At 34.1% G+C, this 14,224-nt stretch overlaps 1 protein-coding gene across 1 annotated transcript in view; it reads left to right on the top strand.

Annotated features, from left to right (window-relative positions):
- The window catches only part of LOC141300723 (rho GTPase-activating protein 18-like), a 40,363-nt gene extending 36,238 nt beyond the window's left edge, over window positions 1–4,125 (top strand). Inside the window, exons 11-15 of the mRNA XM_073831022.1 lie at window positions 404–601; window positions 1,171–1,305; window positions 2,666–2,793; window positions 2,877–2,941; window positions 4,034–4,125. Coding sequence (XP_073687123.1) covers window positions 404–601; window positions 1,171–1,305; window positions 2,666–2,793; window positions 2,877–2,941; window positions 4,034–4,125 — 618 coding nt within the window. The remainder of the gene's footprint in view (window positions 1–403; window positions 602–1,170; window positions 1,306–2,665; window positions 2,794–2,876; window positions 2,942–4,033) is intronic.
- Window positions 4,126–14,224: the final 10,099 nt, after the last annotated feature.

Raw genomic sequence — 14,224 nt, 5'->3', positions numbered from 1 at the left:
TTGATGAACCGGTTGAACAAGCGGCGGTAATCTGTTATGACACACACAATCTCACGTCAGTCTCAGCGGTGCCAGAACAGAGAGAATCGGGCCGGTTTGACGTCATGCGTTTGGCGCCCATATTCTCATGTGGAGATTCAGTGCTGATTCAGTTTAATCTGTGTGCTGAGATCAGCTGAAAATGCAGTGCAGATGCACTAGAGATGCATTTACCCTGGAGCTTAAAACAGCAGAGTGTGACGCCAGCAACACCAAGGTCACGGGTTCGACTAGGGAGCTAATAAACCACATGCAATGCGTGTAAATGTGAAGTCACATGGCACTTCCTGTTTGGAGTTTTGAGTTCGCCAGAATTTCCTCTCCTCAGTTTGCTGTTTGTTAACTGTAAGATGTTTGTTCTTAGGCTCTTCTGGAGTTCCTGAGAAAGGTGGTGGCGTATGAGGATAAGAACCGCATGAGCCTGTGGAACGTCTCCATGATCGTCGCGCCGAACCTCTTCACGTTTCGCGGGAAGAACGTCAAGCAAGAGGAAATGCAGGGTGCCGTCGCTGCCGCCCAGTTAGTGCGCCTCCTCATTACCCATCAGGACCTGCTGTGGACGGTGAGCATCTGCACATTATCATCAGATGTGCTCATGAATATTAATGAGGTCTCGTTGCTGATTGGCTGACATTTTTTGACCGGGATCGTTTAGAGGCCTTCAAAGTTGCATTGAAACTGCATTTTTAATTGAGCACCATTGAAATCCACTGTATAAAAAAAAAAACTGGAATGTTTTCCTCAAAAACACAATTTGTTTGCAACTAAAGAAAGAGACATTTTTATTATGAAAGTGGAGTACTCCTTTAAGAAAGTGGTTCTCAAGCTTCTTGACTTTTTGATATTTTTAGTTATCATTTAGCAATTTACAATGACTCGCATTAAAATATTATAGAGCGTTTGTCTTATTTTAAGCCATCTTGCAACCCCTTTGGAAGGGGGCCCTTAGTTGTTGAGAACCACATCTTTAAGGCCAAATTTATCCTGAGAGATTAAATCTGACAAAACATCCATTTGCACATCTACATAAGATGTGCTCATGAATATTAATGAGGTCTCTTGGCTGATTGGCTGGCATTTGTAAGTTGTTGTTTTCTGTGTCAGACTGATGTCTGCTCCTTATGTCCGCAGGTCCCGTGTTTTCTGATCTCTCATGTCAGGAAAATGAACGAAGCCGCCATGGGGAAGAAAACACCGACTTCGGAGAAGAGCAAACGCAGACTACTGAAAAGGTGGAACACAGACAAGGACCGCGAGCGCAGTGAAGTGAGTGCTCATGGGATTGATGAGTTTTTGTAGTGATGAGGAAACTAAAGATGCCTATTTAAAATAATAAATGGTTTTGAAATAACATTAATCAAAATTAAAAGGACCACAAAACTCTTAGGTAGCATGGGTTTTTTGGGGTAGCCATAGCCAAAAATACATTGTATGGGTCAAAATGATTGATTTTTCCTTTAATGCCAAAAATCATTAGGGTATTAAGTAAAGATCATGTTTCATTAAGATATTTTGTAAATTTCCTATTGTAAATATATCAAAACTTAAATTTTTTATTAGTATTATGCATTGCTAAGAACTTTTTGTAGTCCAGGTCACTTTTGTTTAGTTGTATGTCATGTGACCAATAACCTAAAAAAAGGTTAAAGGAGGATTTCAAGTAAATATTTGAGCTCAAATGGGTGGAGCAACAACGCGTTCTGTGTGAACGTTTACAAACATTACTTTTTAGCCAGAATCTGTTCAGATGGATTTAAGAAACAGTCCATCCATTCTACAACCACAGATTCAAACGCGCCGTTAAGGTGCGCGTTTTTGATGCGAAAAACGCGAGATGTGGGCAGTGCAATGGAAAAAAATCACAAGATCTCCACACGTTTTTTTAATTTATTTTTATATCGACCTAAGCACTGCGTTTTTTGAAAGCCGTATGAGTGAGACGCTGAAAAGACGCGAACGCAACGCTCAAACGCGTCCGTCTAGTGCGTTTTGATTGACAAACAATGAAAAGGCAGTTGAATGAAAAAGCGTGTGAACGGCCGCTATGAGTTTAACAAACACTAATTTACCTTACATTAAGTTACTTTAGAAGCAGTAAAGACTGCTTAAGATAAGTTATTACAGTATTACGAGAGTATTAGGCTACTGAGTAACGTTACAGATAAAGTTTTTGCATGAGCGATTAACTTACCAGCGTCTATAGAGAGTTCATTCTCCAGGTCCAGTCATAAATACAAGGTCAAATCTTTTCACGATGTTCGCTGAGGAAATATCTTTGTCGTTTCATCCCTCCTCCAACGGTTAAGATTTAAGTGGCGTGTAATTTGATCCAGCGTTTCCACGGCGATGTTGCTCGACGGTTGAGGTGGAATTCAAATAGTTGTATGATAATTAAATATCAGTTAAAACAATAATAACGTAAAAAATTCAGCATCTTGTTTAGTTTCTGTTTGAAGCTGTTTAGGACTCATTCATAGAAATTTGGCGCCACCTCCTGGCGTAAAAATGGCGTCGCTGTACAAACGCACACAGTACGCGGAGTGATACAAATGGTGAAAAGTCCCGGTGAGGACTGGAACTAACTAACTAACTTATCTAAAATAAAACCTCTGTGTGTTGTTCTCAGGTCACTGACCTTCGTGACGGCGTCATCAGAGTTCACGCGCCGCTCCACGCCAAGGTTTCAATGGCGATTCAGCTCAGCGCCGAAATGAAGGCCAGAGACATAATGGCGCGCTTCGATATCGAGAACGGGTGAGTAAGTGGACGAACGAACGAACGAACGAACACACAGTCACGTGACTAAACCGATGTTAACCGATGAATGTCGATTACAGACGCGGGTCACGCAGCACCAGTCGAAGACAGAGACAGTATCTGTTCGAGGTCGGAGGAAACATCGGTGAGTGGAAAATTTATATTAATAATAATAAAAAAAAAAATATATATATATTAGTGCTGAAAACTGTTGTTTTCAGTTATAGTTTAAATTATATAATTATTTAATAATATTAAGTTGTTTTAGAAGAGCAGATATCAGTTTTAACCACGGAGATGCAGAAAAATCTAACTTATGTCGTAATTATGACTTTAAAAGTTGAAATTGGCATACAAAGTCAAAATAGTTGACAAAAAGTAGAAACTGACAGGTTAAGTCAAAATTATGACTTTAAATGTCAAAATAAGAAAAAGTCAGTTGTGACAAAATTTTGAAATTATGAATTTTACAAGTAAAAATTATAAAATCATGACAAAGTGTGTACAATATATATATATATATATGTATGTCAAAGACAAAAAATGGTTTAAGCATAAAAACAAGTGTAATACTGCTTAAAATTGTTGTCTTTCCAAAAAAAAGTAAAGTTTTTATTTTATTCAATTGCATTTGTTTTTGTTTTTCCAAAAATAAATATATATATATACATTTTCCCTAATTTACAGAAGACAGCCACTAAAATGTCATAACAATCTTGTCAGGCATATTTACAACAAAACTCAATTTATGACAGATTAAAAGACGAATTACTTTCACCCCAAATACTAATTAGTTGTAATTCTACATTTTTAAAATTTGCCACTATCCTTGGTTTTGCCCATTTGTCAGTAAGAATATTTTACTAATTTAAAACATAACAAAATTGAATATTCTCCCTTATTCTTGTGTACATTTTAATATGTGCAAGTCAGAATAAGCATGTTGTTTTTACATAATTATCGTTACACTGAATGACAATCTAACGTTATTTCAATCAAATTTTGACATTTTATTCTCCAAAAACTTAAAAGTAGACACTTTACTTACATTTAATGTGCTTTCTATGGACATAAAATCACTTTTGTAAATGTCTCGTCATAGTTTCGACTGTTTTAAAGTACATCAATAATAAAAAAAAAAATGTTTTCTGCTAAATATTGATTGTCTGACTAAAAATGAATTATCTTTAAATGGACAGTACGTATTAATCTGAAATATTTTATGTGTTTTCTGTAGGCGAGCGCTGCTTGGATCTAGACGCACATCTACTAGACGTTTACCACGTTAACCCTCACTGTGAATGGGTCTTAAAGTCACGGTCGACCTGAGCGCCTACGTTTGCTGCGGATGAACCCGGACACCATCAGCTGCTCCGAGGCTCTCGGTCAGAGGTCAGAGGTCAAACATCCGCCGCCGAAGGAGTCAAGCGGCAGCTCAGTGCTGGTCATTGAGTTTGTTTGGTGCCAAAACTGTGTGCGACCTTCCGATCAGGAGCCCTCGACAGGACGCATGTTTCATCGCTTTATACCACTAGCCAGTGTAAAAAACAGCATGTACATAATATTTATAGCACTAATTTATCCCGCTGTATGATAACGATTTTGTATTGTTTATATACGCTGCATGTTTGCGATGAAGCCATGTGAACTTAAACACTACCAACCCTCACTGAACCTGTGAAGAACACCAGCCCAGCATATTTCACCCTCAAATCACACCATTGAAAGAGGAAAGCTCATTTATAGAGGCCTTTTGGACATTTGTATGGAAGCCCGTTTTCGCCACTGAATAAAAAAGGTGATTGCGTCATTTTATCTTGCAATTCTGACTTTTTTTCTCAGAACTGTGAGATATAAGAGCACAGTTGCAAGAAATAAAGTCAGAATTGTTAGATTTTTTTTTTTTTCCTCAAAATTGAGATATAAACTCACAATTGCAAATTATAAAGTCCAGTTCTGAGGAGAAAAAAAAAGATTGATATGTTCACAGAATTGTGTGAAACTTTATTTCTCATAATTGCGAGTTTATATCATGCAATTCTGACTTTATAACTCGCAATCGTGAGTTTATATCTCATAATTCTGAGAAAAAAAGTCAGAATTGCGAGTTTATATCATGCAATTGCGATTATTTCTTAAAATGGCGAGTTTATTTCATGCAATTCTGACTTTATAACTTACAACTGTGAGTTTATATCATGCAATTGCGATTATTTCTCAGAAATGCAAGTTTATATCATACAATTCTGACTTTATAACTCACAGTTGTGAGTTTATATCTCATAATTCTGAGAAAAAAAGTCAGAATTGCGAGTTAATATCTTGCAATTGCAATTATTTCTAAAAATTGCGAGTTTATTTCATGCAATTCTGACTTTATAACTTACAATTGCGAGTTTATATCATGCAGTTGCAATTATTTCTCAGAATTCTGACTTTATAACTTACAACTGCGAGTTTATATCATGCAATTGCGATTTTTTTCTCAGAAATGCAAGTTTATATCATACAATTCTGACTTTATAACTCACAGTTGTGAGTTTATATCTCATAATTCTGACATAAGAAGTCAGAATTGCAAGTTTTTATCATGCAATTGTGACTAATTCTCACAATTACCAGTTTCTATCATCCAATTGCGATTATTTCTCAGAATTTTGAGTTTACATCATGCAAATTCTGACTTTATAACTCACAATTGCGAGTTTATATCTCATAATTCTGAGAAAAGAAGTCAGAATTGCGAGTTTACATCATGTAATTGCGATTATTTCTCAGAATTGCAAGTTTATATCATGCAATTGCAACTTTATAACTCACAATTGCGACCTTATTTTTTAGAATTGCGAGTTTGTATCACGCAATTCTGAGAAAAAAATAGTGAGATAAGTTGCAATAATCTTTAAAAAAAAATTATTCAGTGGCAGAAACATGCTTTCATATATTTGTGACATTATTTTTATGGACAAAAAAAACATTTTGCCCCAAAATCTGATTATTGTGAGGAATTACTGAAATGGGGAATTTATTTTTTAAATTTTATTTTATAGATGTAATGTATTAAGTTTATTTTAACTGTAAAAAATGACTTTTACAGATTTGAGAATCTAATGAGAATAACAATTGAGAATATTAAAAGTTAAAAGAATTTTATTTTTTTTAATATTCTTATTTTGTTTGAATGTGTTTAATTGGTATTAAAATAATGTCACAATACAAAAACAGACTTTATTTACTAAAAGCAGTTGGGTTTTGGTGTGAAATAAGAGCTGGACGTGTTCTCATGAGATTCATCAACACAGGTCAACATTACCTCGAAATAAACCAGATGAATATTAATGCCAACGTCATCAAACACTAACTGGATTAATGAAGGACTCGAATGAGAATCCAGAAACAAATGAAGACAGAAGATCATTCAGAAGCCAAACGATGAAGATTTATCTTATCTTATTTATCTGCCAGTATCATCATCATCATCATCATCATCGTTGTTATCGTTCTCTGATGCTCTGAATTAGTTTTTTTTTACACACAAAATATTTGTATGTATGATCTAGTTGTTAATTGTAATTTTTTATTTTGATTTTTATATAACATATTCTTGATGTTGCCAACTGGATTTGTGTTAAAGATTGTTTATTTCCCTCATCTGATGAATGTGTGGATGTTTATCATACTCAGCGTTACATTGAAACATCTGACACTTATTTAAAGCCTCCAGAACATTACATTGTATCCTCGTTGGATCCAAACCGAAACAAATGGGCCAAATCTCTTCATAAGATGAAGTCTTAGTATTACGAGGAACATGTAGCCATACGATAGACTTCATATCATGACTATGTACTGCTAAACTATGACTGGTCATGTCGTAATATTGGGTGAAACGACAGCTCATTATCAAACTAATCCAATTAAAAGACATGAAACCACCTGCTCTCTGTGTGTTTCTGTGTGTTTTACATCAGATTTGAGTTTCTTTGTCTGAAGGGATCTCAGGATCAGCGCTCTGGAATGTTCCGGAATCTTTCTGATAGTGAAGGAATGTGGATGAGGGAGAAATTTCATCATTAGTAAAACAAACAAAACGCTTGGTTACCAAACAACCGATGTTTTATTAACAAGTAGGGTTTCTGCAGGCGGTATGAATGCACAAGTATAGAAAACGTACAGAAGTCAACATACGCACTGCAAAAAATGCTTTCTTACTTAGATTTTTTGGTCTTGTTTCCAGCCAAAGTATCTAAAAATTCTTAATCAGGAAGGATTTTCTAGACAAGAAAAAGTTATTGTTATTTGTTAATATTTTTTAGTAAAAACAAGTCAAAATTAAGTGAGTTTTTGCTTAAAACAACCAAAATAATCTGCCAATGGGGTAAGAAAAAAAATCTTATTTCAAGCAGACAACTAGATTATTTTTCTTACCCCATTGGCAGATTATTTTGGTTGTTTTAAGCAAAAACTCACTTCATTTTGACTTGTTTTTACTAAAAACAAGACAATAATTTTTACTTGTCTAGAAAATCCTTCCTGATTCAAGAATTTGTAGATATTTTGGCTGGAAACAAGACAAAAATTCTAAGTAAGAAAAGCATTTTTTGCTCAAAATGCAAATGTCTTGGGAAGACGGTGAGTTTTATTAGCAAGACTTCAGCATTTGATAATACAAACTTCCCACTGAAAAAAAATGCTTTTCTTTGCTTGAAACAAGAAAAATAATTAAAATTAGATTTTTTTCTTACTCCTTTGGCAGATTATTTCGCTTGTTCTATGCAATAAAACACTTAATTTTGGCTTGTTTTTTCTGAAAACAAGAAAATAATTTTTACTTGTCTAGAAAATCCTTCTTGATTTAAGAATTATCTGATATTTGGGCTGGAAACAAGACAAAAAATCTAAAAGCAGTTTTTGCAGTCTCCATTACCTTTTAATTAATTTGACAAAAATAGCTCTTTCAAACACTAGAATATGGAAATTCCTCAGTATTTTTGGCATTTTTCAAAAGGACTTTTCTGCTCAATAAACCTGCATTTATTTGATTTAAAGTACAAAAATCAGTACAATTTTTACTATTTCAAATAACTGCTTTTTATTTGAATATCTTTTAAAATGTAATTTATTCCTGTGATGCAAAGCTGAATTTTCAGCTTCATTACTCGCCTTCAGTGTCACATGATCCTTCAGAAATCATTCTGATATGCTGATTTGCTGCTCAAAAGAACTATTTCAGGTTTCTTTGATGAATAGAAAGTTCAGAAGAACAGCATTTTTCTGAAATAGAATTTTTTGTAACATTATAAATATTTTTATCATGACTTTATTCATCGCTTTAACGCATCCTTTAAATAAAAGTTTTATTTTCTAGAATTTATTTCTCCAAAAAACAAAACAAAAAAACTCCAAGCTGAGTCCAAGCATTTGAATGCTAAGTATAATTTGACAAAAGCCTTTTATTTCAGACAAATGCTAAAAAGAAATGTACTCAACTGTTTTAAATATTGATAATAATAACAATAATATTAAATGTTTCTCAAACAGCAAATCAGTGTATTAGAAGGATCATGTGACACTGAAGACTGCAGTAATGACGCTGAAAATTCAGCTTCGCATCACAGAAATAAATTACATTTTAAAATATATTCACATAGAAAACAGTAATTTTAAATAGTAAAATATTTAAAAATTTTACAGCTTTTGCTGCATTTCGGATAAAATAAATGCAGGCTTGTTGAGCAGAAGAGACTTTTTTTAAAAACATTAAAAATTAAAAACTGAATCTGAAGGATTTTAAAATCAAGATAAATTTACTTGAGAAGCCAAGTGATGTAAGATAAGTCTTGTTTTCTAAAAATGTAATAAAACTGATCTTATGATTAAAACAAGAACAAAAACCTGCCAATAGGCTTTGTTCAAAGGCAATTTTTTCACACATTAATATTTTTTTCCTAATTTAAGCATTAACTCAATTTCTCAGACTTCATATCTTCATTTTGTACCTCCAGTAAATGTGCATTTATTTGACACAAAGTACAGCAAAAACTGTAAAAAAATTGACATATTTTTACCATTTAAAATAACAGTTTTCTATTTGAATATATTTTAAAATCTAATTTATTCCTGGGATTTAACAACTGAATTTTCAGCATCATTCAAATGCAAACTTTTTTTTTTTTCACACATTAATATTTTTTGAACTCAATTAATTTCTCAGACTTCATATCTTAATTTTGCATCTTTAGTTTAGTGTTTTGATTTAAAAAGGTTTAGATATAGCCTCCCTTGGACAGGTGTTGAAAATTAGAAATTAGCCTGTGTGCTAAAACACTTAAGCAAATGCATATGGTTTGTCCAATGTAATTGTGATGTCCATGCCAAGTAAAATAATAATAATAATAATATTTGTACTGAAAAACAACATCAAAATACTTAAGATTTTTTTTTTTAGTGCATGCAACACTTAATCCCACAACGTCATGAATTTAAGATTTTCTGCTGTGAATGAACACCTCTGTTTTCCAAGCCCTGCAGAAACCCTGAACAAGTATCAAATCTAAACATGTTATGAGTCAAAATTCACAAGTTATTGAAAACATTGTGTGTAGGAATGGATTGAGCTGCGTTTGCATGAACCGGAGGCGTTTATGCAGGGTTGGCCGGGCAGGAGTGAGGGAAGACGTGCGGGTGAGCGAATGCGGCGCTGAAGTCCAGCACATCGGTGACGTGACCCTTATAGACGCGCAGGTTCCTCATGCAGCCGCGGAACGGCTCTCTGCTGCTCAGACAGTTCTGCTTCACATCCGCTGTGAGAGAACAGAGAAACACTCGATCAGACTCCAACATAACACTATAAACTTCAGATCAGCACAGGAGATTCAATCTAATACAGTGCCTTGAAAAAGTATTCATACCCCTTCATGTTTCTTTACATATAGTTTTGTTGCAGCATTATGTTAAACTGCTTTAAATTACTTTTTTTCCACATAAATCTACCCTCCATTCTCCATAATGACAGCACAAAACAGGTTTGTAAGAACTTTGCAAATTTATTAGAAATAAAAAACTGAAAAGATCCCGTTGCATAAGTATTCACACTGGAAATGTATCTCAGGAGCATTCATATTGCTTCTAGATGTTCCTACACTTGGAGTGGAGTTAAACTGTGGCAAATTGATTTGAATGAGTCTGATTTAGAAAGACACACACCTCTCAGAAAAGGTCTAACAGCTGAAAATGCAGATCAGAGCAAAAACCAAGATAACTGCCTGTAGAGCTCAGTGACAGACTTGCGTTAAGGCGATGATCTAGAGAAGAGTTCAGAAACAAATCTGCTGCATTGAAGGTTGACAGAAGCATTCTCCATAATGGAAGACGACTGGAACAACTAGGACTCTAGAAAATGTCCAAGCTGACAGAGATGGAGAGGTGAAAAGGTGAGGCAAAGAATGGCAGATAATTGCCAAATGCAGATGTGCAAAGATGCTCACATCAGACCCAAAAACACTTGAGGCTGTAAAGCTGCTTCAACTATGGACTGAGTTAAGGGGATGAATACTTATGCAATCTACTTATTTCAGTGTTTGATTTTTAATGCATTTGTCAAATTTGCAAATCTGGTTTTTGCTTTGTCATTATTATGGAGTATGGAGTGTAGATTGATGTGAGGGGAAAACTAATCTAAAGCAGTTTAACATAATGCTGCAACAAAACAAAATGTGAAAAAAATGAATACTTTTGCAAGGCACTGTACAACATAATGGGAGTCGTACCTGGGTATCCGCCCACATAGATGGGGTTTTTGGTCTCGGCTGAGGTGGAGGATGAGTATGGGTTCTCTGCGGTCACCGTCACGCCGTCTACGGTCAAACTCAAGCTGTGTTTCTGCTTCTTGGCCACCAGGGTCCGCCAGCGGCCGTCACACATGGATACAGCGCTCCTGCTGCTCGCCGTGATCCGGCCCGCGCCGTTATTGACGTTAAACACCACCTGTGATCAGACCAACACGCTATTAATAATCAGAAAACACTTGGAAATGACATGAGGAGCTCTGGGAAATAACAACCGATGATAAAAACAAAGAGGGAAATAAATTATTAACTAAACTAAAATGATAAAAAAATAAACTAAACTAACATTGAAATAAAATAATACTGCAAAACGTATTTTTTATTACATTTGATTTCAGCTATATTTTATTTTTTCGTTTAGTTTAAGCTGACTTACTAAAATAACTGAAAATAATACAATTAAATACTATATATTAATTTTCTTTTCTTTATTTATAATACTCAAATTGCATAAAATAACTAAAATACATTAAAAAAACTAAAAGTAAAGATGAAATGAAAATGAATAAATACTATATAGACAAATTACATATAATTAAATACATAAAATAAACTAATAAATAAATAAATGTTTATTAAAATTAATAAATACTATGTAGACAAATTGCAAAACAAATTGCAAAACACGAGTAAACATGACAAAAAAAATCTAACGAAACCTGGTGAATAAAAATGAATAAAGACTTTATAGACAAAAAAATAAAATAAAAAGCATAAAAACCAAAAACAAATCACATAAACAAATTGCATTAAAAAAGTAAGCCTAGTAAATAAATAGACAGTTTGCATTAAAAAACTAATTTATAAAAAAGCATACCGGTAAAATAACAAACTACCAATAAAAATGAATACTACACAAATTGCATAAAATACCTAAAACTAAATAAATTAAAACCAATAATTACTATTTAAACAACTAAATTTGCATAGCAACTAATAATAACTAAAACTAATAAACATTAATAAACACTACACAGAAAATTTGCATAAAATACACGGTATAAAATGCAATGTAAAACTAATAAAATGACTAAACTGCATTAAATAAACTAAAAAATAAAAAGTAAGAAAAGTATTAAATACTATATACAAAAAAACACCATAAAATAACTAAACTGCATTAAATAGCTAAAACAAATAAATTAAAACTAGAAAAGTAAAAATTAAATACTATTTGGGACCCTGGAGCACAAAACCAGTCTCAAGTAGCAATAGCCAACAATACATTGTATGAGTCAAAATTATCGATTTTTCTTTTATGCCAAAAATCATTAGGATATTAAGATCATGTTCCATGAAGATATTTTATAAATTTCCTACCGTAAATATATCAAAACTTATCAAAACAGCACATATAAACAAATTTTCACAAGAAAAATATACAATTGAAATGGTAACGAAAACAGAAATTATAATTAAAATCTAATTTATGATCAAAATATATCAAAGTATATCAATGATACCAAACCAACACTGAAATGGACTGACAGAGAAGGTGTTAGTGATATTAACCTGTCCGTTGATGAGCTCCAGGCCGATGGCGTCCACTTTAGTGCTGCTGATTCCCAACAAAACCCCATCCGGCGCCGTGGAGCGGAAATCCAGACTGACGGTCACATCCGAGCCCACGTTATAGCCCTCTTTCACTGCGGGAAGAACCAGACATCAGCCTGACGTTCTGAGCTCATCATTCATTCATCACCAGCGCAACTGAAAACTACTGCAAGTGACTATGAAGAAATATTTAGGAGCAGCAGTGCGACATACTTTTAATAAAGTTGCCAAAAATGCCATTACAAAAATAAAAACAAAGTTTCCCTGTAAATCACTTTAAGGTGAGACACTGCAGGTGATTAGGGTAAAAATAATAACAAATAGTTATTGCCTGATAATTGCAAAATATTTCTAAAATGTTAGGTTTAAATATCCAAATGAGCATTATTTAAGGAAATATGCGCTAATTTGCATACATTTAAAATCTTGAAAAATGTTGTGTACCGTATAATCAAACATTCATATCTGAACAAATTCTCCTGTAAAAATCTTCAGAATATAAACAGGAATAAAAATGTAAAGTTTGGTGTGTGTAAGAGCTACTGAAGTGGAGATTTATGGCTCAGTGTAGGAGAAAAAACTCATTTTGAGAAAACAGGATTTAAAATCTGTATTATAATTGAAATCTATTGACACTAATAGATAAAGTGCTATAAAAGAAACACTTAACAGTGTCTTTTGGACGTTTTCTTTCCACTAGTCTGAAAAAACACAAAAGCACAAAATCTTAAAAATGTTTTTGCCTGCATTGTTTCCCCTTAAAGAGTCAAACATCACTTTGTAATGGGAAGGCTAATTTTTAAACAGATTTTTGGATTGTTGATTAAAAGGTGCTCCTAAATTTTTGACTGTGCTCCTAAATGGTTTAAGTCAGGGAAAAGAAGGAGAAGTAAGTGTAGAGCCCTGACCAGTGCTGGGGAAAGTTACTTTTAAAAGTAATGCATTACAACATTTAGTTACTCCCTAAAAAAGTAACTAATTATGTTACTTTTCATGGAAAGTAATGTGTTCCGTTACTTTTGTGTTACTTTTTAAATCTGGGCAGGGCTTGTTTGTTTTTAATATAAAAAGTTCTATTTTTGTCAAATGGAAAAGCCTTTTCACAGCAAAAGCCTCAGGCTTAGAGAAAAGTAAATCTCCGTCTGTACAGTAGACCACAGAAGAAAAAGCCAACTCTTCAGCAATAAAAAAAGGAAAACAAATGTTCGATTATCTTGAGTCATTGTTACTTATTAGTATGGATGAATTGGATCATCGAAGGTCGGCAGCAAAGACATCCGTTAATAAAATGGGATTAAATACATAAAGGATATTTGTATTATTTAACTTTTAATTATTGCAGGTTTGCTTGAATTTAAGTGTTTTTATTCATTTTGAAGAACACTGGATCTGTTTTTAGTGAGTGAGATGAATTAATGCATGTTCACATTTATTCTAGAACTAAAGGAACATCTTACTCACAATTTCTCTCAACATGGGGACAGAAGAGCTTTTAATCAATAAATGAGGGGAAAGTAACTGGTGTTTCTTTTTTGAAAAAGTAACTATTTTCTTGTCAATTAAAAAGTAATGCGTTACTTAACTAGTTACTTGATAAAAGTCATATTATTACTCCCAACACTGGCCCTGATCACTGTGTGTTAGACTCACTGAACGCTGCGTATCCGCTTCCGCTGAAGAAGGTTCCGTCCTGAGCGCGTCTGAAGCAGGATCCTGCGGCGTGAGACGACAGCGGAGCGCTGAGGTTCATCTGGACGCCGTTGAACGTCACGTCCTGGAGACACGCCGCCAGACTGTGGGTCACCTGAGGAACAACACAAGTTAGAAACAGCTGAACATGACATTTTCAAAACTTTTATTGAGCGGAGATCAGTTACATTTCCGATTCTCTTGGCGGTGTATGTTGGAGGAAGTCCACCAAGGTACAGCTTCCCCTCAACGTCTAGTGTGTGTCCTTTAGTAGGTGTGCGGTCAGATTCAGTGCCGTCCACACTGACCATCACCGTCTTCTTACTGAACTCGGCCTT

This window comes from Garra rufa, chromosome 24 (genome assembly GCF_049309525.1).
Source record: "Garra rufa chromosome 24, GarRuf1.0, whole genome shotgun sequence".
In the NCBI taxonomy this organism is placed as follows: Eukaryota; Metazoa; Chordata; class Actinopteri; order Cypriniformes; family Cyprinidae; genus Garra; species Garra rufa.
This window is presented reverse-complemented; position numbering and strand designations above follow the sequence as displayed.